The sequence below is a fragment of the Cyprinodon tularosa genome, unplaced genomic scaffold, assembly GCF_016077235.1.
Source record: "Cyprinodon tularosa strain WSP-4 unplaced genomic scaffold, ASM1607723v1 ctg46, whole genome shotgun sequence".
Taxonomy (NCBI): domain Eukaryota; kingdom Metazoa; phylum Chordata; class Actinopteri; order Cyprinodontiformes; family Cyprinodontidae; genus Cyprinodon; species Cyprinodon tularosa.
The window spans coordinates 1,526,514-1,550,975 of NW_024039185.1; the positions used below are offsets into that span (position 1 = coordinate 1,526,514).

The 24,462-nt window shown below is 37.9% G+C and overlaps 3 protein-coding genes and 1 long non-coding RNA gene across 13 annotated transcripts in view; 2 read left to right on the forward strand and 2 right to left on the reverse strand.

Moving 5' to 3' along the window:
- LOC119793821 (actin-binding LIM protein 1-like) overlaps window positions 1–9,895 on the reverse strand; it is a 31,603-nt gene extending 21,708 nt beyond the window's left edge. For 3 of the 9 annotated variants that reach the window (XR_005282138.1, XR_005282137.1, XM_038301096.1), the window contains exons 1-2: window positions 8,859–9,894; window positions 1,367–1,510 (exon numbers count right to left, since the gene is read on the reverse strand). Coding sequence is in view for 6 of the 9 variants with exons in the window: in XM_038301096.1 (XP_038157024.1) it covers window positions 1,367–1,510; window positions 8,859–9,114 (400 nt within the window). In the remaining 3 variants the exon portion in view is untranslated. Of the gene's footprint in view, window positions 1–1,366; window positions 1,511–6,749; window positions 6,855–8,858 lie in introns of those variants that run through there. The other 6 variants (XR_005282136.1, XM_038301099.1, XM_038301098.1 and 3 more) reach the window with 4 other exon arrangements.
- Window positions 1,339–4,700, forward strand: LOC119793823. The gene is made up of 3 exons (XR_005282139.1): window positions 1,339–1,525; window positions 2,972–3,071; window positions 3,692–4,700. It is a non-coding gene; the product is annotated as an uncharacterized LOC119793823 (long non-coding RNA).
- A 143-nt stretch (window positions 9,896–10,038) lies between the features above and the next one.
- On the reverse strand, window positions 10,039–22,329 carry mfsd1l (major facilitator superfamily domain containing 1-like). Of its 2 annotated transcripts, XM_038300982.1 has the most exons (15): window positions 22,028–22,329; window positions 20,444–20,482; window positions 18,815–18,915; window positions 18,598–18,707; window positions 18,455–18,510; window positions 18,233–18,376; window positions 17,987–18,145; window positions 17,778–17,893; window positions 16,844–16,944; window positions 16,625–16,736; window positions 16,404–16,541; window positions 14,948–15,087; window positions 14,764–14,875; window positions 14,544–14,688; window positions 10,039–10,281 (listed from the first exon to the last, which is right to left on the reverse strand). In XM_038300982.1, the coding sequence occupies exons 1-14, from the start codon at window positions 22,317–22,319 to the stop codon at window positions 14,545–14,547; spliced, it is 1,764 nt and encodes a 587-aa protein (XP_038156910.1). In that variant the 5' UTR covers window positions 22,320–22,329; the 3' UTR covers window positions 10,039–10,281; window position 14,544. The 2 variants fall into 2 exon arrangements, with proteins under 2 accessions (XP_038156910.1, XP_038156909.1); XM_038300981.1 differs by lacking the exon at window positions 10,039–10,281 and having other exon boundaries at window positions 14,192–14,688.
- A 440-nt stretch (window positions 22,330–22,769) lies between these two features.
- Window positions 22,770–24,183, forward strand: LOC119793746 (probable crossover junction endonuclease EME2). Its single transcript, XM_038300986.1, has 4 exons — window positions 22,770–22,906; window positions 23,247–23,336; window positions 23,431–23,546; window positions 23,630–24,183. The coding sequence occupies exons 2-4, from the start codon at window positions 23,292–23,294 to the stop codon at window positions 23,832–23,834; spliced, it is 366 nt and encodes a 121-aa protein (XP_038156914.1). The 5' UTR covers window positions 22,770–22,906; window positions 23,247–23,291; the 3' UTR covers window positions 23,835–24,183.
- The last annotated feature ends 279 nt before the right edge of the window (window positions 24,184–24,462 follow it).

A 24,462-nucleotide genomic window follows, 5' to 3' on the forward strand; every position in this document is an offset into this window, starting at 1 on the left:
TTGGAAACAAAGTCCAGTGGATTTTTTTTTTTTTTTTACTCTTTTTGGAGTCACTTTTAAAACTACCAGCTAACCAACATTTATCCAAAGCTAGCTAGACTGTGGTTTGTCTCAGATAATTAGGTTTATACCAGTTTAATAAACTTGACATGGATTATTATTGAACGCAAATAAAGAGAAACTATAAGGGAATAACAACAGGATTTTTTTTTTCAAAAGCCCGCAGAAATAAACTGAGGCTTCATAGCTTGAAGTGTCATCTTTTATGAGGCTGTTGTCACTATTCAGGCCAAAGAAAACTTAAACATGCAAGGGGAGAACGTGCAGAAAGGCAGGAGTGCTACCAACACTGCCAGCATCCAGCCTGAAACAGTCAAGGTGGTAAATTATTCGGAGCCCCTGTATTGAAGCATTCTTTTTGAAGCTTTGCTTTCCATCAGATCATGTATATAAATCTATGTGTTTCTGTCAGCTAAGTGACAGTTCACTGACAGGACTCCACTTGTTTGGTGACATTTGATATCTGTCCCTCAGAGCCAGCCATGACAGAATGCAGCAGGAAGCCAAACGGAGATTAACGCCGGTCTATTCTGGTCCCTGCTGAGACTCACATCACATTTACAGAATAAAAACAGTCAAATTATTTAGTTTTCTTTGTTTATTTTGCAAACATTTTCATTTTATTATTTAATTTGATGTTATATTCCCTCTGATTAGTAGTCTATATACGGTAGAAGACATCTGATTTTACACATTTAATCCACATTTTTACTAACGTTGAGTTATTAACTCATGAGTTTTTCTTCTCCTGAAGCTTTCATTGTTTTCTCCAAGCTTTAACAACCACAGTGACATGCGAGGGCAACAACATGAGCAGCTTGTCAGGACTGATTAGTTGGGACAAAAGCTTGCTGGGAGAAATATGCCCGCTATGACGCCTGCCAGAGAACTCTGCTGACTGAAAACCCAGGAGGATCTCATAACAGCACATTTCTACATGTTTTAATAAGTTCAGAAACATGAGACCTGATGATGATCCATGTATATATTTCACTGAAGAAAATGAAGGTTGGATTACAATGTAAGACGTCGGGCTATATTAAAATTGTTGGTTGAATATAGATTTCACATTAAAAATGTTTCCATTCATATTTTTACATTTTATGTTGAAGTAATTTGTTTTCAATACTGATTGTTTAAGTGAACTATGTCTGGATCATGGGAGCGTTCCTAGTAAAGCCAGCAAAACAATGTACCAGGACTGAAATAGCCGCAGTTATTTAGCGCAAGGGTTAGGAAATGATTTGATAACCATTGTGCTTCTTATTTTGACGGAGACATAATTCTGCTCTCTGGCTTGACTTACCTTTGCATGTGAAACATTTAATGTGGAAGTAGGTGCTCTGCACGCGCAGCGCCTCTCCTTTGCACAGTCCTCCACATCTGAAGCACTGGATGGGCTGTTTTACTGCTGGAGGACTTTGCTGGCAGCTGTCTGGGGCATGCAGCACTGCAGGAGCAGAAGGTATAACGGGATCAATGACGTGCTGAACAGTGCATCGCCTTTATGAATTATTTATAAGAGAAATTGTCAAACTTAGAAACTTAAACTTAACAAAAAAAAACAGCAGATTTTTACATTTTTTTATCTGATCTGAATCCCTCAGGATAAAGTTAGGAGTTAACTTTAGTTTCACACATAGATCATGTGAGCAAATACATAAAATACATAATTAAGGATTCACTTTATTGAGGGAGCAAAGCAATCCAAAACAATCGGCACCTAAATTATCAATTTAATCGCCCCTAAGCCGTATTACTGGTTGCCCTGGATTGTGTTGTAGTCAAAATCCCACCAACCAAGACAAAGGAGTACCACGACCAAGACATTTAGAAGCAAAGACCAAGATCTTCTATAGTATATGCTGTATACACAGAAAAACTATATTAAAAACGAATACAAGGAACTAAAAACATCATATCTTACCACAAAAAGGAAACAAATGATTATAAACTCGTGCTATAAACAAGTATAAAGTAAACTGTAAGCTGCTTGTTGAAAGATTCATTCTTCATCTAAAGCAACATCTCCAAACTGGACGAATCATCAGAACATATAAAGTGATCCCAGGTCATCATACCACCTCCACCATGTTTGTCTGTTGGTTATTTTTCTTCACATAGAGCATCTCTTTTTTCTTTTTCTTTTTTTTTATAAGTGCAACTGCTGATTATAGACTGCACTTTTTAAATGTACTTTTGTTATATTTGTTTGATGGAAAAAAAATTGTCTGATGATCTGAAATGTTTTAGCGGACAAAAAAAGCAGCGGCAGAAGAACATTTCTTAGCATTTTAAATATTCAAAGTACATGAAAATGAAATGAACAAAGACTGATTTCTGCAGCGATATCCTGTTTCTTGCTTAAATGTTTTCTACTGTTGGCTCTGTGTACTTAAACTAATTACAATTCAGAACTCATCACAAATCAAACAGAATTAAAGAAGTAAAAATATATCTCTCAGCTGTATAGGGTTCGTATTAATATGGGAATAAAGTGCAACTAAATTCCTTACTTTCTAATGACCAAATAACCATCAGTGCAGGAACCATTTCTGGGCCTCGACATGTTTTCTGCTGGGTTTAGGTCAAGAAATGATCAAATCTAATTGCTTTATTTCATTGGTAAAATCCATCTAATCATTTCTTGATCTAAAACCTGGGAACCACGTTTATCTCTATTCTTTAATTTACTTAAATAGATAAATCATAAGGAAATTTATCATTATTATGGGCTAAAAATGAAAATGTTTGAGGAAAGAAAAAATCCAGAGACAGAAAGTAATTGAACTATCTGCCCTCTAAACCTCTGAGTTCATCCTAAATTATTTTTTGACATTTAATTTAGTCTAATCCGTTCTCATTTTAAAAATCCATCAATAAAAAACATTTTCCCCTTATGCTTCCTCAGATCTCTAACTCTACTCTGACAAATCCCATCAATCGAAGGACAAGTCGTCCCTCCTGACTGTTTGAATTGAGGATATAAACTCTCACTATGGCTCAGCCAGGTATGTAAAAACGATACATTTAAACATTTCTATCATTATTGGAAAATAATTATAAATTGTGCTTTTTTTCTGAGATTCTGAGCATATCTATTTGAAATTAAATTTGTTCTTAGCTAGCCAACCAGACAGCAATAAATTTTAAGCCTAATTTTGATGAATAATTCCTCCACATAAGAGTTCTCAAATTATTGCATACTTACTGGTGGTTAGTTTGCAAGAACAGAGCATCAGGTAGTTGTATTGGCAAACCAAACTAATGTGTAAAAAGTAATGAATAAAACCATTAAAAAAAACAAAACAACCAAAACTCTGTGACATTAAGGAATTCATATATTTCTCAAAACAACAAAATCGGATTTAAAGCTGAATTTGTAAGGGAGCTGGGCAACACAAAATCCCCGCCGTATGCTTTTCCATAAAATCCTCATGGCTGGAATTTCTCTGTTTTAATACATGAATACTTGGAACAACATTACCCAGGCCTTGAAGAGCAATCATCTGACTGCATCCAGGGATCGCTTTATCCTTTTTCCAAATAAACAACCACATGGCAGTAAAGACAGTGCTTAGGATTAACAAAATTCATTCTTTCTGCCTTTATCTCTTCCATGTTCACATAGCAGCAGGACCATAGGAGGCCTTTATAATCTAATCAGTCCACTCTGAAAAGACCTCAGTGTGATTAGCAGCAGAGAGAGGAGGAAAGAATGCGGTGCATGAGGAGGCATCCGGCTTGAAAGTGTGGACATCAAGAGCTTGCAGATAAGGACACTTTACATTTTTCTATTGCAAACCCCACATAAATGTCTTCCTCGGGTATAATTCACTAACAGTATCAGTGCAAAATAAACCACTCCATCTGTATTTGTCTTCAAACAAATACAAACTAAGTTGTTGCATAAAGTAGAAATGTTTCCAGAACAGTTCGACTCTGCTTGCATTGCTGAATTTGGTGCAGGACCCCTTCGTCTGCCCGGCAACAAGGATGCAGTGCAAACTGCTTCTAATAGAAAGTTTTCTGTGAGGGGAGATTTATTTTTAAAATCTTCAAAGTCTGAAACAGCAACTTATCACTTTTTACTGTAGAGCTGCACATTTTGAAGATAGCAAGAGAACTTTGATTGCAAGTCTTGTGTTGAAGACTTCATACGATCCAAGCAGGCAGCAGCTCTTTATTCATGGCTTCAGACCGTGAAGCTGATCCGGTGTCAGGTATTAACAAATGTTCAATTTAGAAAGACGACAAATGGAGAGAAACCCGATAGGAGTTGCCTAATCGGCTATAAACATCAACACATATGTGTGCCTCAGGAGGGAAGGTGTCTCTACTTTTTATTTTGGGAATCTTCTCTATGTTCATCAAATATTTTGACTTAAATATTTGCAAAAGTATTCACACGTGAAAGGCCAAACTCTGAAAACTGCACCATGCATTTATGTCCACCTCAATTTACTATGTTACCCATCGATAACCAACATCTATTTAAAGCAAACTAATTCTAGATTAAAAGTATACCCACTATTCTAAGCAAATATTTGTTCAGTCAAATAGAGAGCATTTGTGAAGCTTGTTTTTTTATGCCTCAAAGTTTTAGTTGGGTTTAGATTTGGACTCTCACTAGCCCTTTCCAACAGCGATTGTTCTTGTTTAGCTCCACCCATTTTCTCCTTAACTCTGACCATCAAACATTTCCCAAATTAAGAAAATAATCTCCTCATCATGCCCTGCGATGGACTGGCGATCTGTGCAGGGTGTACCCCGACTCTCGACCGTAGACAGCTGGAGATAGGCGCCAGCACCCCTCGCGACCCCGCTTGGGATAAGTGTGACAGAAAAGGGATGGATGGATGGATCTCCTGATAATTTAGCTGCCACTACCATGCTTCACTATTGGGCTAGTGTGATCAGCCAATGTTTTATTCCTCACCAAGTTTATTCAGGGCGAATAGTTTTGGTTACATTTTAGGAAAGCATCTTCTTCCACATGTTTACTGAATTCCCTAAGATTGGCAAAAGCCATCTTGAACAGCATAGTCCCTGTTTGGACTGAATTATTCTTTTAGCATGACAGTTTTTTTCTGCCCTCCTTGATGCAGAGGAAAGTAAACATTCATTAAAACTTCTGTCTCATAGTCTAAATAAAAGGGAATAAATTTGTGCTCCAGGTGCACATGTAATGGGATCAACGGTATGAGGATCATAGTGTTCAAATACACCAAGACCAGATATGTTATTTTTGCATGTCACCTCACCTTAGCTTTATCCTTTACCTTATTTAATTAATTAATACTTAAGGATCTACTGGGCAAAGGATGATGAACCATCACTGCATCCAAATTCCCTCCAAGATGTCAGATTTGATATTAGCAGAACCAGTGACGTGCGGTGAGGTTCATAGCTGGTGAGGCACTGACGTCATCAGAATCAGATTTGCAAATAGATGCATAGATTGACAGCAGTTTACAGGTTATGTTTCACTTCTGCATCCTTACACATACAAACTGTAGCTCACAAAACACACATTTCCTTAAAAAACAAAACAAAATAAATGTTATTACTGTCTTACCTTTACTTATAAATGAATAGAAGTCCTCCTTATCTTCCTTCAGTTTTAAAAGTCTCTCTGTCTCAATGGAGATCACTGCCAGGGAAGAAAGCCTTCCTTGATCCGTCCTGTTCCTGCCTTATGTTTTCAGTCTCTTGAGCACCCCCTGCCATGAGGCAAGAGAACTGCCTGCCTCACCTCGAACTTGTTCTCTGCCGTTTATAATCGCTCATTACACGAAACACGTTACACAAACACAGTTGGTGACAAAAAGCTCTGTACATTATATACATAAGCCAAATTATTAGAAATAAGTTCACATATTACATTTGTTTAAACCATTTTATTGACGCCGTACAGCAACATGCTCTCTCCGCTTTGCAGCCAGCGCAGAGCCAGGGGTTGCGCAATCCAAGGTGAGGCAGAGCTCGCTGCTGCCTCACCGGCATCGCTTCCAAGCATTTGAATGGGAAAATAAGAAAATTCAGCGATTTTTAACAAATAAAAATCGAAATTGGTGAAGCTACATGAAAAATGAATATTTTTTAGTACAAACCACCGGATGAATATAACAATTTAAATTACTTTATGATTATATATTTTCTTTCTTTCCATGATGGCTGGTGAGGCACTGCCTCACCTGCCTCCCCTGACCGCACGTCACTGAGCAGAACTGATCAGAAGGGAAGTCATGCAATCATTGTCAGTTTCAGCATGCTGTTGAACAACAAGTGTCTGTGCAAAACTAACATGAAAGGCTGCATTTACATCATAAAAAAATACTACTGTCCTTGCACATTTACCCACTTGGTCAGTTTTTAATCACTGGAAGTTAGCTTTTCATTTTGATCACAGCTCAGGTAAAGATCATGTAGAAGAATCTAAAGATATAGTTTAAATGTAGTCTGTTGCCAAAATCCTCAAAAAAATTTAAACGTTCATTCAAGGTCCTGACAAATAACAACATTAATAGTGTTTGTTTCTGAATTATAAAACAAACTGAAAGCAAACAGAATGAAGAGACTGGAAAAATTTTAATACTATAAACTAAAGAAATCAATACAGGGAAACTATGTAAATAAAAGATAAACCATAAAGTTAATATTTACAGAGAACAGGTGGGAGAGTTTACCTTTGTGTTTCATGACTGCTGATCGTTGCCCCCCTGCAGCAGAGCTCAGAGCGAGAGACAAAGCAACAAACTACAGCGCAACTCCAAGGGAAAAAAGGGGGAGGTCTATAAACACACAGGGTCTGAGGGTGGGTGTTATGTGTGTGTTGTCAGCTGGGGAGATACTAAATTCTGCTGTCTGTATAATCCATGACCTCAGCCATGATGAAAAGGGAGAAAATCAAATGGCTCATCTGCTGGGAGATGTTTGGAAACGATTACCTAAGTAAATCAGGCTTAATTTAAGGCTTTAGGTGAGCTATACAGTCATATTTAAAAAAATTTGAATACCATTAATATTTCTGTAACTTCACACTTCAACACAGACTGATGTTTTGGAACATTTATTTCTGTTAATGGTGATTTAAGGTAATGAAAAAAAGAAGTAACATTATTACATCAGACTAATAAAAAGAAAAATTCCTGATACAGAAATGAAGATCTAAAGATAAGCAGGTTTGAACCTGCTTAAAGGTTGTGAATTTTACGAGTTACTTTAAAGCTGATAAACAAGCTTCATCAGACTGTGTATTCTGATTTATTGAATTGAACTTTAGTGATCTAATTTTTTTATTATTTTGAACAGGCAGCAGGACGTTCAGAGATCATTACATACCTAACACATTTATTTTCTCAAAAATAGTTAAAATTATTTTGATCTCATACCAGTTGTGTGTTAAAGGGGGATACAAAATGCATTTTTGCTGTAAAAGAGAAGGTTAATGGGTCACATATATATTTATTTTGGTTACATTTAGCTAATATGTGTAGCCTTTGCAGTAGTGGTGACATAGAAAAGTTGGAAAATCCTTATTTTAAGAAGTCAGAAAACAGGTTGGAGAGTCTGGATGCTTTTTTTGGCTCGTAATGAAATGCTGCACACTGCTAGTGAGCTGTCTGCAAGAAACAAACTATACATTTGCCTCACTTGCAATAAATTATCTTCCAATCAACTCCAACAAACTTCTTTGAGTCTGCCATTAAATCTGCTAATCTTATAGGATGTTTAGATTGCACAAGCTCTTCTTCGCTGTGCACTTTTCCTTAACTTGAAAAGCAAAATCTACAGCTATGAAAAATATCCAGCATGATAAAAAAAAATAAAAATCAATCATGTAACAATTATGTAATAATAAAGAATCAAGTGTTTATTTCTGTTATTTGCTTTAAGTCTTAAGGGATAAAGTTGCCAGGACAGAATGTATTTTATGATATTAGGAAAGGTTTAAATAGCTGCAGCTTATAAATACATTTTTGAGTAATGCTGAATAATTCCTTAATTCTGATGAGGTGGCACAGACTTTCAGATTGCAGCGGTAAAATAATCAGATGTGTGGCAGAGATTCTGCTGCTGCTAGAAATCAGAATCGGACGATTTTCTCTTGAGCCGTAATCTGCAGGTCAAAAACTAGAAAATCTGAATTATGTCTTTCATTTTTAATAAAAACAAGAACTCAGACTCTTATGAATTTGCATTATACATTGACTATTATCATACACTTTGATTGACTTTTGACAAAATAAAATAAAAAATCTGATAAAGTTCAGACACAAACATCAAAGGACAACAATATATCTCTTGCACATTAGGGCCTAAATTAACCACCTTTGGACTATTAGCATTATTAAATTTTTTGAAACCATACATCAAGAGTCTTGACTTGAATCTGATAGATTTAAAGTGGACTGTGCTAAATATTAGGGCGATGGTAAAGAGGTCCTCCAATCTGATCACTTTTTAAGAGAAAAAAATTCTTGGTTAGATGGAAATAACTTTAAACCAAAGTTTGGATAATTTGGAGCTTTACTCTATCCTTTGATCTTTTCAAAGGGAAAATCTGCATAAATTCAAAACTCTTTCTTCTGTCAGAGAACCTGCAGCGTTTTTCCCTAAATGCATTCAACTGGTTAGAACTCAAAATAAAGGAAAAACTGGTACAGAAAAAGAAAAAATAATCATGCCTCTGTTTAAAGTTTCTAGTAAAGCTCAACACTACAGTAATATCAGCCACTCCTATCTTACACAGTAGGTGGATAGCAGATTTGGGGTAGCTTCAAACTGCTGATTACCTGAAACCTCTGCAGGAATCCCAGCCAGCTTTTCACAGAGGATGTAGTCCTCAGGGTTGATGAAGGGCAGCTGCTCCATCATGCACTGTTTGGGGATCAGGTAAAGCACCTCGGCCAGCTGCCCGTCCTCAATGATAGACATCCGCCTCACAGAGTTCTTCCTCTTGACCCGGTCCAGGATCACCATGTCGCTGCTGTTCCCGGAGCCGCAGATCTTTCCCAGGGAGTTGAGGGTTAGGAGGCTGGACCTGTTCATGTTTCAGCCAAACAGTCCAGACTGCAGAATGACTGTGGGTTTGGAAGCATGCAGCAGGCTGCTCTGCTGGATACCAAGTTTTTAAGCTGATCTCTGACTCTTTATCATTGTCAGTGTGTGAGTGGCTGTGTGCTTTCCATCAGGACAAAGACTAACTCCAACCACAAGTCCCCTAAGCAGATTAGGTGAGGTATATTTAGGGTTTCTCTTCACGGCAAACGGAGGTTTAAATTCTCCTGGAAGTCGAGCTCAGGTAACCCTCTCTTCCCCATTTTAGTCCCTTTACCTGATGACTGTCATGATCTAACAGTAAACAAGTGATTGACATTTCTAAGAAGATTACGACTAAATAGCACAAAATTAATGATGGCTTTAAAAATACCATACAAAACTCTAGTAGATGTCCATGTAAGAAACACTGATTGGTCGATGATTGGATTTGCTTTAAATAAACAGACAGCTGGGCAAGCAATAATTCATCTCCAGAACCATGCAATCAAATTAACAGATGAGGGTTTAGTTTTTCCTGCTTACGGCTTTAAAGCAAAGCAGATAGGACTGATCAATTTAGACACTTTCTAATTAAAGTGATGTTTCAACTCAGCTCAGATCTGCTTTGTCAACTTTTAGCTTGGCTGGAAGCTAAAACTAAACAACCATTATATAATCTTGTTTGTATTTAATTACTCTATTATTGAATGTTAAAAATGAAAAGCTCCATAAGCTATTTTTTTACAATCTAGGAAAGAAAAAAGCCTCCTAACATACATAGTTTTAAAGAGAAATGAGTTGGAGAAACAAAAAAAACAAAAAAAAAACAAAAAGAAGTCCTCCTTAGTGCAGAAATGTTTATCTGGACAGTCTGGTATTTTAAGGAGTCAGCATACATGGAGGAGGTGGTGGTGGCATGATTGATGTGAAATGAAGTCATGCAGGTTTTACCTCCCACAAAATGCTACATTGACCTATTCCAGATCAGTCTCTGAGGTATTTAACATATCTTAAAAATTATTTAATCCTTATGAACTTTGAACACATCATCTTCCTCTTCATGTTTACTCTGTTCATAGTCAAACTTTTTTGGATCTCTTCTTGCCCTTCATCCATCCATCTTCTCCTGTTTATTCCATCAGGGTCGCCGTGGGGCCGGTGCCTATCTCCGGCAGTCTATGGGCAAGAGGCGGGGTACAGGTGGCCAGTTGGCAGCAGGGCAACACACAGACAAACAACCATACACACACGCTCACATCTAAGGTACAATTTAAAAAAGCCAATAAACCTAACAGTCATGTTTTTGGACTGTGGGAGGAAGCCAGAGTACCTGAGGAGAACCTATACATGCATGGGGAGAACATGCAAACTCCATGCAGGAAGACCCGGGGCCGGAATCGAACCCACAAACTGATTCATAAAAGCCACATTCATGGATTGCATAACTAGAAGTTCTCCTGTCGACTGCTTATAACTCTTTTAAAGTAGCTAAGGTCATTATGGCTGCATCTCTGAATAATAATGAATTTTATTTATAACGCACTTTACATTTGACTTCAAATCTCAAAGTGCTACATTTAAAAAAAAGGGAAAATTAAAACATGTTTAAAAGACCATAACATTAAAAACAGAGTAAAAAGACAATCATTAAAATCAATACATTAAAAGGCATACGTAGCCTATTTAAAAAAATCTAAAATCAACAATTGTATGCATTTCTAAAAAGGAAAGTTTTTTAGTCCATTCTTAAAACAATCCACCGTCTGTGGGGCCCTAAGGTGGTCTGGGAGGGCATTCCACAGACGGGGAGCTGCGGCTTCGAAAGGCCCTGTCGCCCATTGTTTTTAGCCGTTTAGCTCCTCTCATCCAGCTTCTCAGGTTAGGTGGAGGATCACGTCTTATTAAACAGAGTTCTGAGGGATGTTCAAAGCTTGAGATTTAACCTGTTTTAAACTTCTCCACGGACATATTACTGACCTGTCTGCTTCTAAGTTTCTTCTGAGACGAGAAATTGAAGGTCAGGATTTAGACCTTTTTACCCTTATTTCTAATTAGTCTGCTGTTAATCAGGGAATTAATTTCCTGCACATCATAATTATGCACTGCTTGACTTATTACTAACTAATTCTGACTTTACTCTCAGAATTCTGAATTTATTCTCATAGAATTGTGTCTACTTGTAATTTTTCTACTTTATCTAACTGATAATAATCCTGGGCTTTGGCAATAAGAGTCCTGAGTCATATGAATGAAATCTAAAGAGATGAGATAAAAAAAGTTTAAGGGGAGGATGTTCTTTTTCCAGGTGGATCATCAAAATAAGTGCTCTATCTAATTGTCAATCATTCTGGTGATATGTTTACGTAAGGCCGTCCTACGTGCTCTTCCCCATTTTCACTTAGCTATGGTGAGTCTGACATAGTGGAAAAATTGCTAATCTTCTTTTGGAAAGTAAACTCATATGAGCAAAGCAAACAGCAACTTTTAAACAGAGTGTGCATGAGGAGAAATGGGCTTGTGCACGCTCTCATACTCGTTTAATAGGCCTTCCCTCTCAGGTTGGGTACAGGGTTGTGCATGTGCTTTTGTTTTTAAAGTGGAGAGGGTGACTCCCATTAAAATGCAGCTTAGGAAGTGATAAAGTATAGACTCATATCTTACACTGCAGGAAATGGAAATCTAAGTAAGTAATTTTTTCTTAAAATAAGTGCATTTTTTCTCCAATTGAGGACAAAAGTGAGACACTTTGCCAAAGGACAATTTACATTTAAAATAAGAAAAAACAATTGCATTGTCTTATTTCAAGTTCATATTATCTAAGTATCTTATTTTAAGAATTGGTATTTTTAAGAGTCGGTTTTTATTTACCTACTCAAATTAAGGGTAAATACACTTAATTTAAGAAATTTTTACTTATTTCTTGATCGTTTTTGCAGAGTATAACTGTAGTTTTTAAAGCCAGGAAATAAGAGGAAAGGAATATTACAAATGCTCTGAATGGCAAAGACACGGTGGATTTAAAGTGAGGCTTTAATAAAAAAAAACATTGAGGGAGAGCAAAGCACATTACAGATGGAAACATAGTCTTTAGTTCATGTATAAGAAGATGTAAAAGTGGTAATGTAATCGACATAAAAGGACAAAAATGATCAAATAATTACAGATCAATCAATTAACTCGGCTGAAAATGACTGATTGCCTTTAAAATTGCCCCACACAGGAGGAAAACATCTAAAACATTCAATTAAACGTACACAAGTATACAGGGTGTAAATACTGTTTGATCGGTCTGCATATTGTGACTGTCCATAGGAATTTAATGGAAATATTAATAATCCACCAATTTGACTTAGTGGGACAAAAAAAAATAAAAAAAAATAAAACCCGTAATTTGACTCATTTTTCCGGGGTATTGCAGTTTAAGAAAAATATATACTTTAGAGAAATAAACTGTGATAAGAATGGTGATCAAAGATGACAAAAAGTAGGTGATTAAAGCTAAACTTTTAAAACTTGTGGCCAGAATTTAAGATACCAGATTTAATAAAAAGATTCCAAAATTAGATAATCAAAACGTGCCATGAGTGATGACAGTTGGCTGACAATCACTGTGGGGGAAAAATAAAAAATAAAGGCTAAACACAAGCCAGAGGAAGCACGTAAAATTATGATAAACACCAGATTCAAGTCCAGTAACCCAAGTCCTTGTGCCATAATTCATCTGGATCTGCAAACAGCTAATGCAGGGGTCTGCAACCTTTACAATCTAAGGAGTCCAGATGATAAAAGTCGTTTAGAGCTTCAAATATTATATATCCTTTAGAACAAAAACATCTTACTACTTTTGTGTTCAAATGTCTGATAGAGTAAATCTGTTGCCATTTCAAACAACCAACAGCTCATCTGTACTTTTAGCTTTTTAATTAAAGAAAAAAACAGAAAAAATTGCTAAATTTCCAAGCAAATGCCAGGAAAAGCAGATCCAATAACATATTTCTGGTTCTTTTAATGTCATTTTGTTGTGAAAATTCAATCAAATTATCTTTAAAGGAGACTGCTGTTTGTTATCATATCACATTAGTTACTTTATATCATTTTAAGCCACTATTAAAACCACTGCAGAGGTGACTCCTGCAGACAACTGCGCTAATGGATCTGGTCTCAAAAGATGTTTCTGTACCTGTGGAGTATTTACAAGCCTTAATATGGTGAATGATGCGTCATAGGCTGGGTCAGTGACTAATGGTACCTTAATGGCTCCATCCGTGGGATTCTGCAAAATACTTATAAAGTTGATCCTATCAACCCATGCTCACATCTGAAGAGATGTTTTAGAGTAAAAATGCACAAGAATTAGGAGAAGTTTGGCTTCCGTCTGTTTAGGATCACAGGGTGCTGTGACAGTGGGTGGTCTACGGACCTCATAGAGCATGTTGATGTGAGAGATGCTTCAGTATAGTTCAAGATTTTCTCCCTTAGCATTCAGTTTCAAAGGTACTTGAAATCATCTTCCTGGTTCTTGGTGGAAACTCACAGATTCTGCTAATCCCACTGATAAAGATTAGCATTAATGAAATGAAAACAATCCTCTAAATATTTAGTGCAATGGTTTCAAACTCCTGCAACCTTTACATGTGATTCTGCTTCATCACCCCTAATTTAATAGCGGAGCTTGGCTGATGCTAATGAGGTAGTTTAGCCATTTGATTCATGTCTGAAGTTTCAGGGGAACATCTAAAAATTCAGGAAAAAGATTCTTTAAGGATTTGAGTTTAAGATCATCGATGAAGAGAAAATTCAGAATGCCTAAAATTATAAATTCATCCTAATTTAATGCATGACTGCAGTACTTAAATTATTACATTTGTCCATTATTTAAAAAAAAAAAACTTTAGCAACATGTGATGTAGATTTTGAAAATGTAAATTAAGATTACATTTAATGGTGTTTTTGAAGAAATTGAGCCATCTAGTGGCCAAGCTGCAGAGAATTCAGCTTGTTACAAAAAAAAAACACCTGAAAAAGGGGAAGTAAGTTGGAATCGGTATAAATAGAGTTAAAATTGTAAAAACATTGCCTGGAGGGATAATTTAGATTAACTGTTTAATCCCCACAATATTAATGCTTTCCTCTCATTTTAACCAAAATAAAAACATAACTATAAGATCTTCCAGTCCAGTAACTGCATCCCTTTCAGTCCAAAATAACACCTAAAAAATGTAAGTTAAAAAAGTCTCAATATTTTTCTGATAAAATTGCACTTTTGATTTTAAAAATCAATTTATGAAACAGGTGGAAAAATGCAACCTGCTCTTCCAGAGCCTTTCCATTTCTATAAACTGGTGTTGCAGCAAAAAGGTCCAAATAAAGAAGTAGTTTGTGATCTGGGAAACAGCAGCTTGCAGTCTTTCATTTTGAGACACGGTTTGGCAAAAGACCTCATGAATTGATGGAATGAGGTGTGACATTGGCGCCATCGGCCTCGCGTTGCTCTTCCTCCTCCTGACCGCGGGTGAGCGGTTCTCGCTCCGAGTCTTCCTCTGTCTGCCCTGATCTCTTGGTTGTCTTGTTCAGAGTGCCACCCTGCAGAAACATTCAAATAAAACATGTCAGTACTGCGCTGCAGGATCTGTAAGACGGCCCACAGAGATGTCTGACCTGTCTGTGGTCAACGAAGTTGAGCAGCACAGACGTCACGATGCAGCAGATGGTGTTGGCCAACATGAAGATCATCATCCTCTGCCAGCGCCAGAGTGGGATCTTAGCTTCACTAGAAGAGAACGATTGGAAATCTGATTAGCAATAAACAGCAAAGAGCTTCTAAAATAAAATGTTTTAATACCTTGATTTAGTGCCCAAAATCTGTCCGACAATCAGATTGGAGACCCCGATCCCCACCATCTGTATGGAGGTGGCCAGGCCCATGGCTGTTCCCAGTGTGGCCTGAGGCACCACCAGGGGGATGGAAGGCCACATGCTGGCCTGGATCACAGCAGAGAGGCAAACCATGAATGGGAAAGCAAATAAAAACACTCAGCAGACTTCAAACCTATTTTTACTTTAAAACAAATATTTTTCATCCTTTTAGAGGGATTTTATAAATAGGAATCTTTAAAACTGTTGCATAAATTTTTTATTCAGTCACCTTTAATAAGATTTCCCTTAATAAAATTGACTGAAGACGAGTTTCTGCTTCTTTTTCAAAGAAACAGCTTCTAGATACGCAAAGCTAGCAGAAAAAAAGGTAAAAGGACTTATATCCCCCATTTACACTACCCTTGAAAAACCGATCCATGCCGAGACCTGTCCGAGCTCGGATCAGTTAACCAGGCCGAGCTCGGTTCTGACGACCGTTTAAACATCACGCTATCTCGGTTCCTCGCCTCCTAGTGACGATCTGCGGTATTACTGCCAGTATTGAAGGAGGAAATCAAGCAGTTGGTGGCGGTAATGCACCAAAAGTTGTTTGCCAACCGCCATAAAACACAAGAAGAAGAGGACGAAGAAGGAGGGAATCAAGCAAATCAAAATGGCTGCGCCCGTCACTTTCAGATAGTTATGCTTGATTATTATTGCTGTACTTCGGTGTTTGCGGAGGGTCAGGCGAAGACGGCAACCTTTCGTTGATGTTTATAGTTGTTGTTCTTCTTCTGTTTTGTGTTGGTTGGCAAGCAACTTCCGGAGGGGCATTAGCGCCAACTACTGGAATGGAGTGTGAATCGGGATGTGCAGCCAGACGGAGATGAAGCGTTCCGCTCATGCGTTGTTGTTATCAGAGAACCGAGCCAGGGAAAAACCGAGCCGAGCCCACCTCTGGAAGTGGTCTGCAGTTATCTCGGTTCGGTTGTGTCTAGCTCGGTTCAGTTCAGTTTGCTTTCCATTTACACTTGATAAGTTATCTCAGTTACTGAGCTCGGACCGGTCTCGGCACGGTTTTTCAAGAGTAGTGTAAATGAGGTAGTAGCTGTAGTTTATGTAAAGCTTTACAAACTATTTATTCAGAGGGGATGAAAGCAAGTGCAAGCCAAACCTTTCAGATTTTAAGTCATAGGCTTCTTTTTAGTCTTTGAAAGGTAAAAAGTGAGCTTGTTTGATGCTCCTCTTGGTCACAAACTGAACGTTATCAACGTCTTTTTGAACTACTTCAAACGAGACAGATAGCTGCCTTCTTGTTTAACGTAATGACTTGAAAAATTTACCATGTTTATGGTAAGATGTTTATGGCAACCTGAGTTGTTTCCTCAGTAACAGAAGAGGTAGAAATATTTGACAATTAATCAAAACGGGTTCACACTCACAGCAGCAAAGGAGTAGGTGACTCCCAGCCATATAGTAGAGACCAGAGGAGGGACAAAGGTGAACGCCAGGAGTCCAAAGACGGGCAGCGTGAAGATGGCGCAGGCCACGGCGAAAACCCCTCGAAGTCCCACATAGTCCTAAAATCACAGCAAGTTCAAAGCACCCAAACTGACTTCTGCGCAGATTCAAGACAAAGCAGATGAGGAAGGTAGACGCTCACGATGAGAATGCCCACGCTGGCTGAGAGAACCAGTGAGCTGTCGTACACCGCCCCCGCAATGTAGGCCGCCTCCTTCTGACTGTAGTCGCTGTATTTATCCTGAATGAACTTGCTGCACAGGAAAAAGACAAACAAATCATCCTGGGTCAGACATAAGAATGTCTTTGTGTTAGCAGACGGTTTGCGGCGTCTTTTTAAAACAGAATGAACTAACTGTACCTGGCGTCTGCAATGAATGGGAAAATGCCATTATAGAAGAACATGATGGTGAGGACCAGCAGCCAGTATCTGAGAGACAACAGCTTCACATCCTGGACCCTCTGCACATAAACAGAGGGAATAACACAAACATTTCACATACAGTCATTATACGATGAAGGTTATAAGTTTAACATGTTTTAAACACTATTTTTCCCCCTCATTCTGGACACTGATCTCTGTCTTCTTAAGGCCTACAAACATAATAATATCAGGCTAAATGTTGATAGCTTTATACTGAGGGTCTGCTTTAATGTCAGTAGGACTGGTGCCTTGCAAAAAGTGGCAGGAAAAGATAAATATTTCTCCAAATTAACCTGATATTATAAGCTGGAAAGTTGAAACCTAAGGAGTGTTTTAACAGAGGACTGACACCAGACTCTAATATCAATTTTTTAGGAAACGTATGTCTATAAGCCTTTGAAGTTATATAATTTTGACCTCAGATGCATTTTGCTTCACTTGTGCAGCCAATTTTAGTTTTTTTAAATTCAGCAAAGATGGATACTGTTTCATCATTCTTTCCTAAACATGTGCACTTTCACATAGGGGCCATCAGGGGCCCCTGTAGAACTAAAACCACAAAATAGATCCTTTGGAACAATTTCATTAATTTTACAGCTATACTTGAATGATTATGTTGCACTTTTATCTTTAGTCATACTGTGATGAGTTTTTATCTGCTTTATCTGAGACTTCAGTGCAGCAAATGGCTATTTGGTTCACTTAATACTCCCAATAATGAACTATTTCCATGTTTTTTGTTTTGTTCTTTTGTTGATGCCTTTATAGAACGGCTACTGTCCCCAAATATAAAAATGGTTCACTTAAATCATTGAAAGCTCAATGATTCTCCTGTTTTCTGTACTCATTGGTGTGAACGAGGTAGACTGACCACTTTGCGGGACTCCTCTCTGATGGCTCCATCCAGGCCCAGCTGTTTCATTCCGACCTTGTCCAGGGCGCTCACTATAATCGCAGAAACAAAGCCAAGAACGCACAGCAGCGCTCCTAGAATACAGAAAAAAAAAAAAAACATAAAACGGTCATTTTGAGACAGGGACACATGTTCACAGGTGGTCATTCGGGTTCTTTTCAACGTACCACCCCAGAGTGTCCACTGCATGCCATATTTTTCTTCAAATTTCTGTGTGAGGAAGAAATTTAGAACCGAACCCAGACGGGAAAAGGCCAGAGTCAAACCGAAGGCCAGAGCCAGCTCCTTCCCTTTGAACCAGAACGCTGTGATGCGGTTCTGTACAACTTAAAAGAACACAGGAGATGTAAAGAAGGCTGTAGGAACTTTTCTCATAGATGAGATTATAAGATTCATGTATATATATCCCTTACTGGTCAAAGATCCATTGCCTGAACCAAATAATAAACGTCCTGTAAGCATGAGCGGAAGGAGGTAGGGAGTTCCTCTGAAGTGGGAACCGAGGGCAAACAGAGATGAGCCCAGAACACAGAGAAAAGAGAAGAGAAACACCCCGACTGCAAAACACAACGGTATGCATGTTACCTTTTGTCTTCTGTGTCATGACACAGGTTAATCAATGCATGCAAACTCACATCGATTTCCTAATTTGTCAATCAGGAACCCTGCCATAATCACCACGACTGCATTTCTGGTAATCAGAGGGAGATACGGTCACTGACTTGGAAAACATCTTATCGCCACATGTGCAAACGAGTCAATGTGGAGATCTGCTTACGTCCAAGCATATATGGCGTAGAGCAGGTTGTACTGCTGAGGACTCATCCCCAGGCCCTCCACACAGTCCACAGTCCCATTGATCAGTGTTGCATTGGGACATGTGAGGTTCTGCAACATGAGACAAGCCAGTGATAAAGCGCTCTGTGTTAAATATGCGACAAGTATTAATCCTGTGCATGAACTAAAGCTGCTTTTCCTCACTGCCATTATCTTACCCCTTGAAATTGATCCTGTAAGACACTGGGGATGTCAAAGCAGAAGTAAGATCCAAATGTCAGCAGGCAGTTAAAGAAGAGTACCATGAAGCGGTAATAGGCTGAAAAAAGACAAACAGAAAAACAAAATAATTAATAATAAAAACAACATACTGAGCACTGCGAAGTTGATTCACAACCCTTAAACTTTTCTAGACATTGTCCTATAATAAAAAAATCAAGATTTTTTAAAGTAGACTTAAAGTGGTTAAGGAGCAGCTTATTTGTAATAATAATAATAATATTAATAATAATAAACTGAATTTAAAAATGTAGAATTTTACTTCCACTTTACAGTTATGCCCTGATTATGAGATGGTCCATAACAATCAGCTAACTTTATAATAATCCATAATGCTTTTTTATCCACCAACACAACTAGATTGAATCAGTTTGAAGCTGTTTAAGTTTCATGACCCATAAAAAAAAATAAAAAAAGTAAAGTTCTGTTTTATAGTTTCTCTATTAATGGGAATGTAGGCCTAATCATTTTAAATAAATATATAGATTGTGATTAATCGACTTTTGAAATAATTGTTAACTAATTTAGTAATCGATTAATCATTAACTCGAGTGTAGAGACTCTAAATCATGCCTTTAGCTCACAAAGCAACCCACTTAGAGCTGTACTTTTATCAAGATTGTAAAAAATATATAAATATTTTGCACTTAAGATAAAAAAAAACCTTTTTTGTCTGTCAGTATGCTCTATCCAGAACTCCTCAAGTGGAAAAGTTTGAGTTTCACCTAGTTTAACTTGGTAAAAAGTCTTCTTTAAGGAATCATTTGCTAAACGATTATTAATCAATTAACCAAAAAAAATTATCAAGAGATTAATCGATTTTCAAAATAATCATTAGACCTTCTACAATCCAGTTGACGATCAAGATATTATATATGGAAAATTACATAAAAAAAATGACTTTAAAATAGGGTCCATTAGTGTCTTCCTGTACATGAAGTGTTATACTAATAGTGTGTGCAAACATAAGAAAACTGCATCAGCTACCATTTTATTACCTCTTTATTTAAAAACATTGGTTCTTTTTTTAGATGACATATTGAAGACAATTTCTTAAAAACAGAAAGTTAAGGTGCATGAATAGTTTTGGTGAAGCATTTTCTGTGTAATCCATTAAAACAACATAAGTATGGGGGGGAAAATGACATTAGATTAATATAAAAGTCTTCACGCATGTTAGTTATTAAGATGAGGCTTTTTATATCCATGGTAGATTGTCTGGAGAACAAGAAACTAAATATTTATGATTATTAATACAATAATTTCGCTTATAAATGACAAGAAATTTCGTTTTTGTAGACATTTTATTCATTTAACTTGCTTTATTGTTGTTGTTTTGTTTTTTTACCGAATAGCAGAAAATCTGCTTTACTAACAGAAGGAATATAAAGAAAAGTATATACTATATCACTTCCGGTCAAGTCACGTGTTTTTAAAGGCTAAAATACTGAGTGACCCTATTTACAGGGAAGTGCTTTTGTGGTCCTCTGGGCTACGAGTCGCTGCGGTTCAGGGTAAAAACACAATAAATATGAAAAATAGGAAGAAAAATAATGAACAAGACTCACCTTTTTCGGCTGGTTGAGCCATACTGTCAGGAAATGTATCTGTTAGAGAGAGAATAATGCTTCACATCCTATAAAACGTCTGCAGACTGCTGCTGCTGGGAAAAACAACAAAAAAAGTCTACAACAGGAGACGTCTGCAAACCACAGATCCTAAAGTAATGTGGATGGGTCTGTTAGCTTAGATGGCACCGCTGGTGACGCAACGCACAACTTGGAAATCCACACTGACGTTCTTTTTTGACTGATTGAAACTTTATTGACATTACATAAACAACATTGCAGATTTATTTGATTGAAACGGCAATAATGATGATGATGATGATGATGATAATAAACTATTAATAATGTTAGTAAAAGAATTTATCAACTTATTCGGATTTTAAGAAGTCCTACAAAATGTTTTATATATTTGAAATCTGTACATAAACCTAAAACAAATTTCCTATTAAGGGTTGATGGCAATATGATTACACATGAACATTTCTGAGAATATTTTAATAATCCCATGATACATAGGGATATTTAATAATATAAACTGACTGATTATAAGCTATTAAACAAATGTAGTTTTTAGCTAAAACGGTCCTGGGGAATTCTGAGAATAAAGACAGATTTATGTGATTAAAGTCAAAATTTTGAGAAAAAAGTCAGAATTCTGAAAAACAAAAGTCAGAATTCTAAGATTAAAGTCAGAATTCTGAGAAAAAAAGTCAGAATTCTGAAAAAAAAAAAAAAGAGTCAGAATTCCGAGATTAAAGTCAGAATTCTGAGAAAAAAGTCAGAATTCTAAAATTAAAGTCAGAATTATGAGATTAGAGTCAGAATTCTGAGATTAAAGCCAAAATTCTGGGGGGGGGGGAAGTCAGAATTTTAAAATTAAAGCCAGAATTCTGACTTTTTTTCTCATATTATACTGAGATAAAATTTAAAAATCAGTTACATAAAAAAAATCCAGTGGCCCCCATCCTCTTCTGTATTACGTAGATAGTCTGAAAAAAAGATTTTATAATAACATTTTAATGTAAACCTACTAATTAACTGTAAGAATGAATGAAGAATGAATTAGATCATCGCTCTCTGACTGGATCCAGGGAAAAGCCGGTGTCTAATCTGCTTTGTGATCCACTTGGTGAGAGAAGCTGGTGGCTCCCTCCCACCTCCTTCTGCTACTTCTAATGAATTACATCTAATCCTCCATTCGGCTCTGTTTATTCATTTTAAAGTTTATATTTCCAAATGTACAAAATAACATAAAAATAACATAAAAACAAATATATGTATCGCGTTCAGGACTTTTGTCCCTCTGCGGACACCGTCGCAGTTACACAAACAGAGCTCCGTCTCTCGGATGTTTCCTGTAAATTTCAGCTCACAGATTGAGTTTTCCCGGTAAACATGAGATGTCTGTCCTGCGCAGAACCAAGGCGTGGGAAATCTCTGAATCTGAGGACAGCGATCATGAAATAAAACCACTTTGGAACCGCGATGCGAGCTTTCAAAAAGAAACTAAAGACAGTAGAGGAGATCAGGAGGTTGAGAGCTCCGCAGAAAGCCCTGCTACAACAGAGCCCAGGGTCACTTTACCTTCTTTGCGTCCAGAGGCGCCTGATGGAGGCGGCACAGCGAGCCCTGCAAGAAAACGCCGCAGCAAGGAGGAGATGGAGGCGGACAGACTGAGAGCCAAGGAGAGGAAGGAGGAGAGGGAGAGACAGAGGGCTGCGAAGGCAAAGGAGAAGGAGGAGAGGAAGCAGGAGCAGCTGAGGAGGAAAGAGGCCGCAGAAAACCTAAAGAGTCTCCGGCCAGAGAACTGCATCAAGAGCCTGACTGTTTGCATAGAACCAGGTGTTAAACCTTTGCCTTCACTCTCATCCTCCATGTTTCACAGATGCACATTTATTTTATCCTGCTTTTACATTTATTTATTAACTGAATTATAATGTGACCTTTGACCCCTGTAGCTCTTCTGCAACAGGATGGCTCAGATATTTTGCTGGACACCTTGGCCATGTTGGAGTGGAGGTTCACTGTTGAGAGCCAACATGTTTGTGGGAGCATCACCTGGACCAGAGCTTTGCCTCAGGTGGGACCCCCCCCCCCCCCTCTCATGCCTCGCTGTGTTGCACTCACTGGTTTTCAGTCTGTGGATCACTGCTCGGTTCTCAGCAGGGAGAAAACGCTCAGGCCTGTGTGGAGGAGGAGCAGATGGTTCTGGTCCTGACACTGGATGACTTTGTGGACATCGTGATGTCTGTTAAAAATGTAATCAAACTGTTGAAACTCTTTGTGATAACACAATAGGGACGTCTGTGGTTTTATATTGACTTCCTGTGCACTACAGGTGTTGGATGGTGAAGGGGAGGAGATGGGGATGGGGACTGTCCTCAGTCCTCTTTTGGAGTGTCTAAACCGGAATCCCAATATGGTGGTCACTATGTTGGTGATGGACTTTGAGTCGGATCACTGGTCAGTATGTAGACATCCTTTGGCACCTCTGTGCTGAACATTTTTATCTCCTCCTGGAGTGTTTTAGCCTCATTTTGAAACATTTTAAGATGCCTGATCTTTAATTTAAACACAAATCAGAAGAAAATTACATTTACCAACTCATTTTTGCCAACAGGACAGAATTATAAGATTCGAGCTAACAGAGAGACACATCTGGGTCTGCAACCTTTTATATTCGAAGAGCCATTTTGCAAAATGCAACGTGACTTTTTAAATAAAGCACAACCTGTTATTTTTGTTAAATATCTGTTCTAGGAAAACTATTTGTATTTTTAACATTGTGTGTAAACATTATTGGTTTCTCAACAGGACCACAGAGTCTGGAGATTGTTTCTCAGAACAGATGCTACAGAGCAAACTGGGGATGAGGAATCGGGACTTGGAGGAGGTCCATTTGCAATATTTAACTGTTAACTTTTCCCTTTCTTTCCAGTTCCTTCACTCTGAGCTCATAAATATTCACCAGTGTGAACCATTTCTAGGTGCTCGTGTATCTGCAGCTCTACAAAAACATCTCAGTGGTTTTTCTGGCCAGCTGGAAGGACGTGACTGACCATGTGTGTGCTGTAACCAAGGCTCTGTCAAAACGCCCCTTCAAGTGGGTTCCCTCATCTTTTTACCATTTCCTCCATAATTGTGTAAACAAAGTATAATCTTGTTCTATTTACGTGACCCCTACAGACTCCTGACTGAGGCATCAGAGCTGCCGTTCTGCGTGGATGGCTCATGGGCCAGTGGGGCCCGGGTGGAGAGGGACGGCTCCGGCCTGAGGGACGTCTGGAACAGGCAGATCCAGCAGCTGAACAGAGTTAGCCCAGCAGTGGCTTCTGCTGTGGCAGAGTCTTTTCCATCTCCTCAGCTCCTGCTGCAGGTAACCTGTAGCTGAAAATAAGAGTGGATTCTGCAGAAAGCTCAAGGGGGTCATAATAGTTTTTGTTTTTGCATGTACTGACTTAAGGCGTACCAGAACTGGGGATCGGAGGTGGAGAAGAAGGGAATGCTTGCTGGTCTCTCAGTGAAAACAGAAGGCAAAGAAAGAAGGATTGGACCAGACATTTCAGCCAGAATCTACCGCTGCCTGACAGCAGAGAACCCTCAGCTGGTCCTGGACTGATCTGCCTAACTTCAGAAAAAAAACACTATCATGGCATTTATGACTTAAAGTTAAATGTTAACAATTTAACTGCAATTATGCGTGTAAATAAAGCTAATAAAGTTTATTTTTATAAAGCAAAGCTGTTCTTTTAACACAATTCCTCAGTCTTTATGTTTAACAGCGATTTGAGGCAAAAGGAACACAAACAAGTGCTGCAACTTGAAATGTGAGGAATTACATTTTGCTGAAGTCTCCTATAATCTGATTTATTTTCAGCTGTTCTGAGTAAATGAGCAGCAGGGATGTTCCAATTTTTCCTTTCTACTTTATTATAACAGTTTTTTTTATTCTTCTCTAAAGTCTCAATGTGGCTCAAGGTGTACAGCATTAATATTAAATGGGTAAAGGGTTATTTATA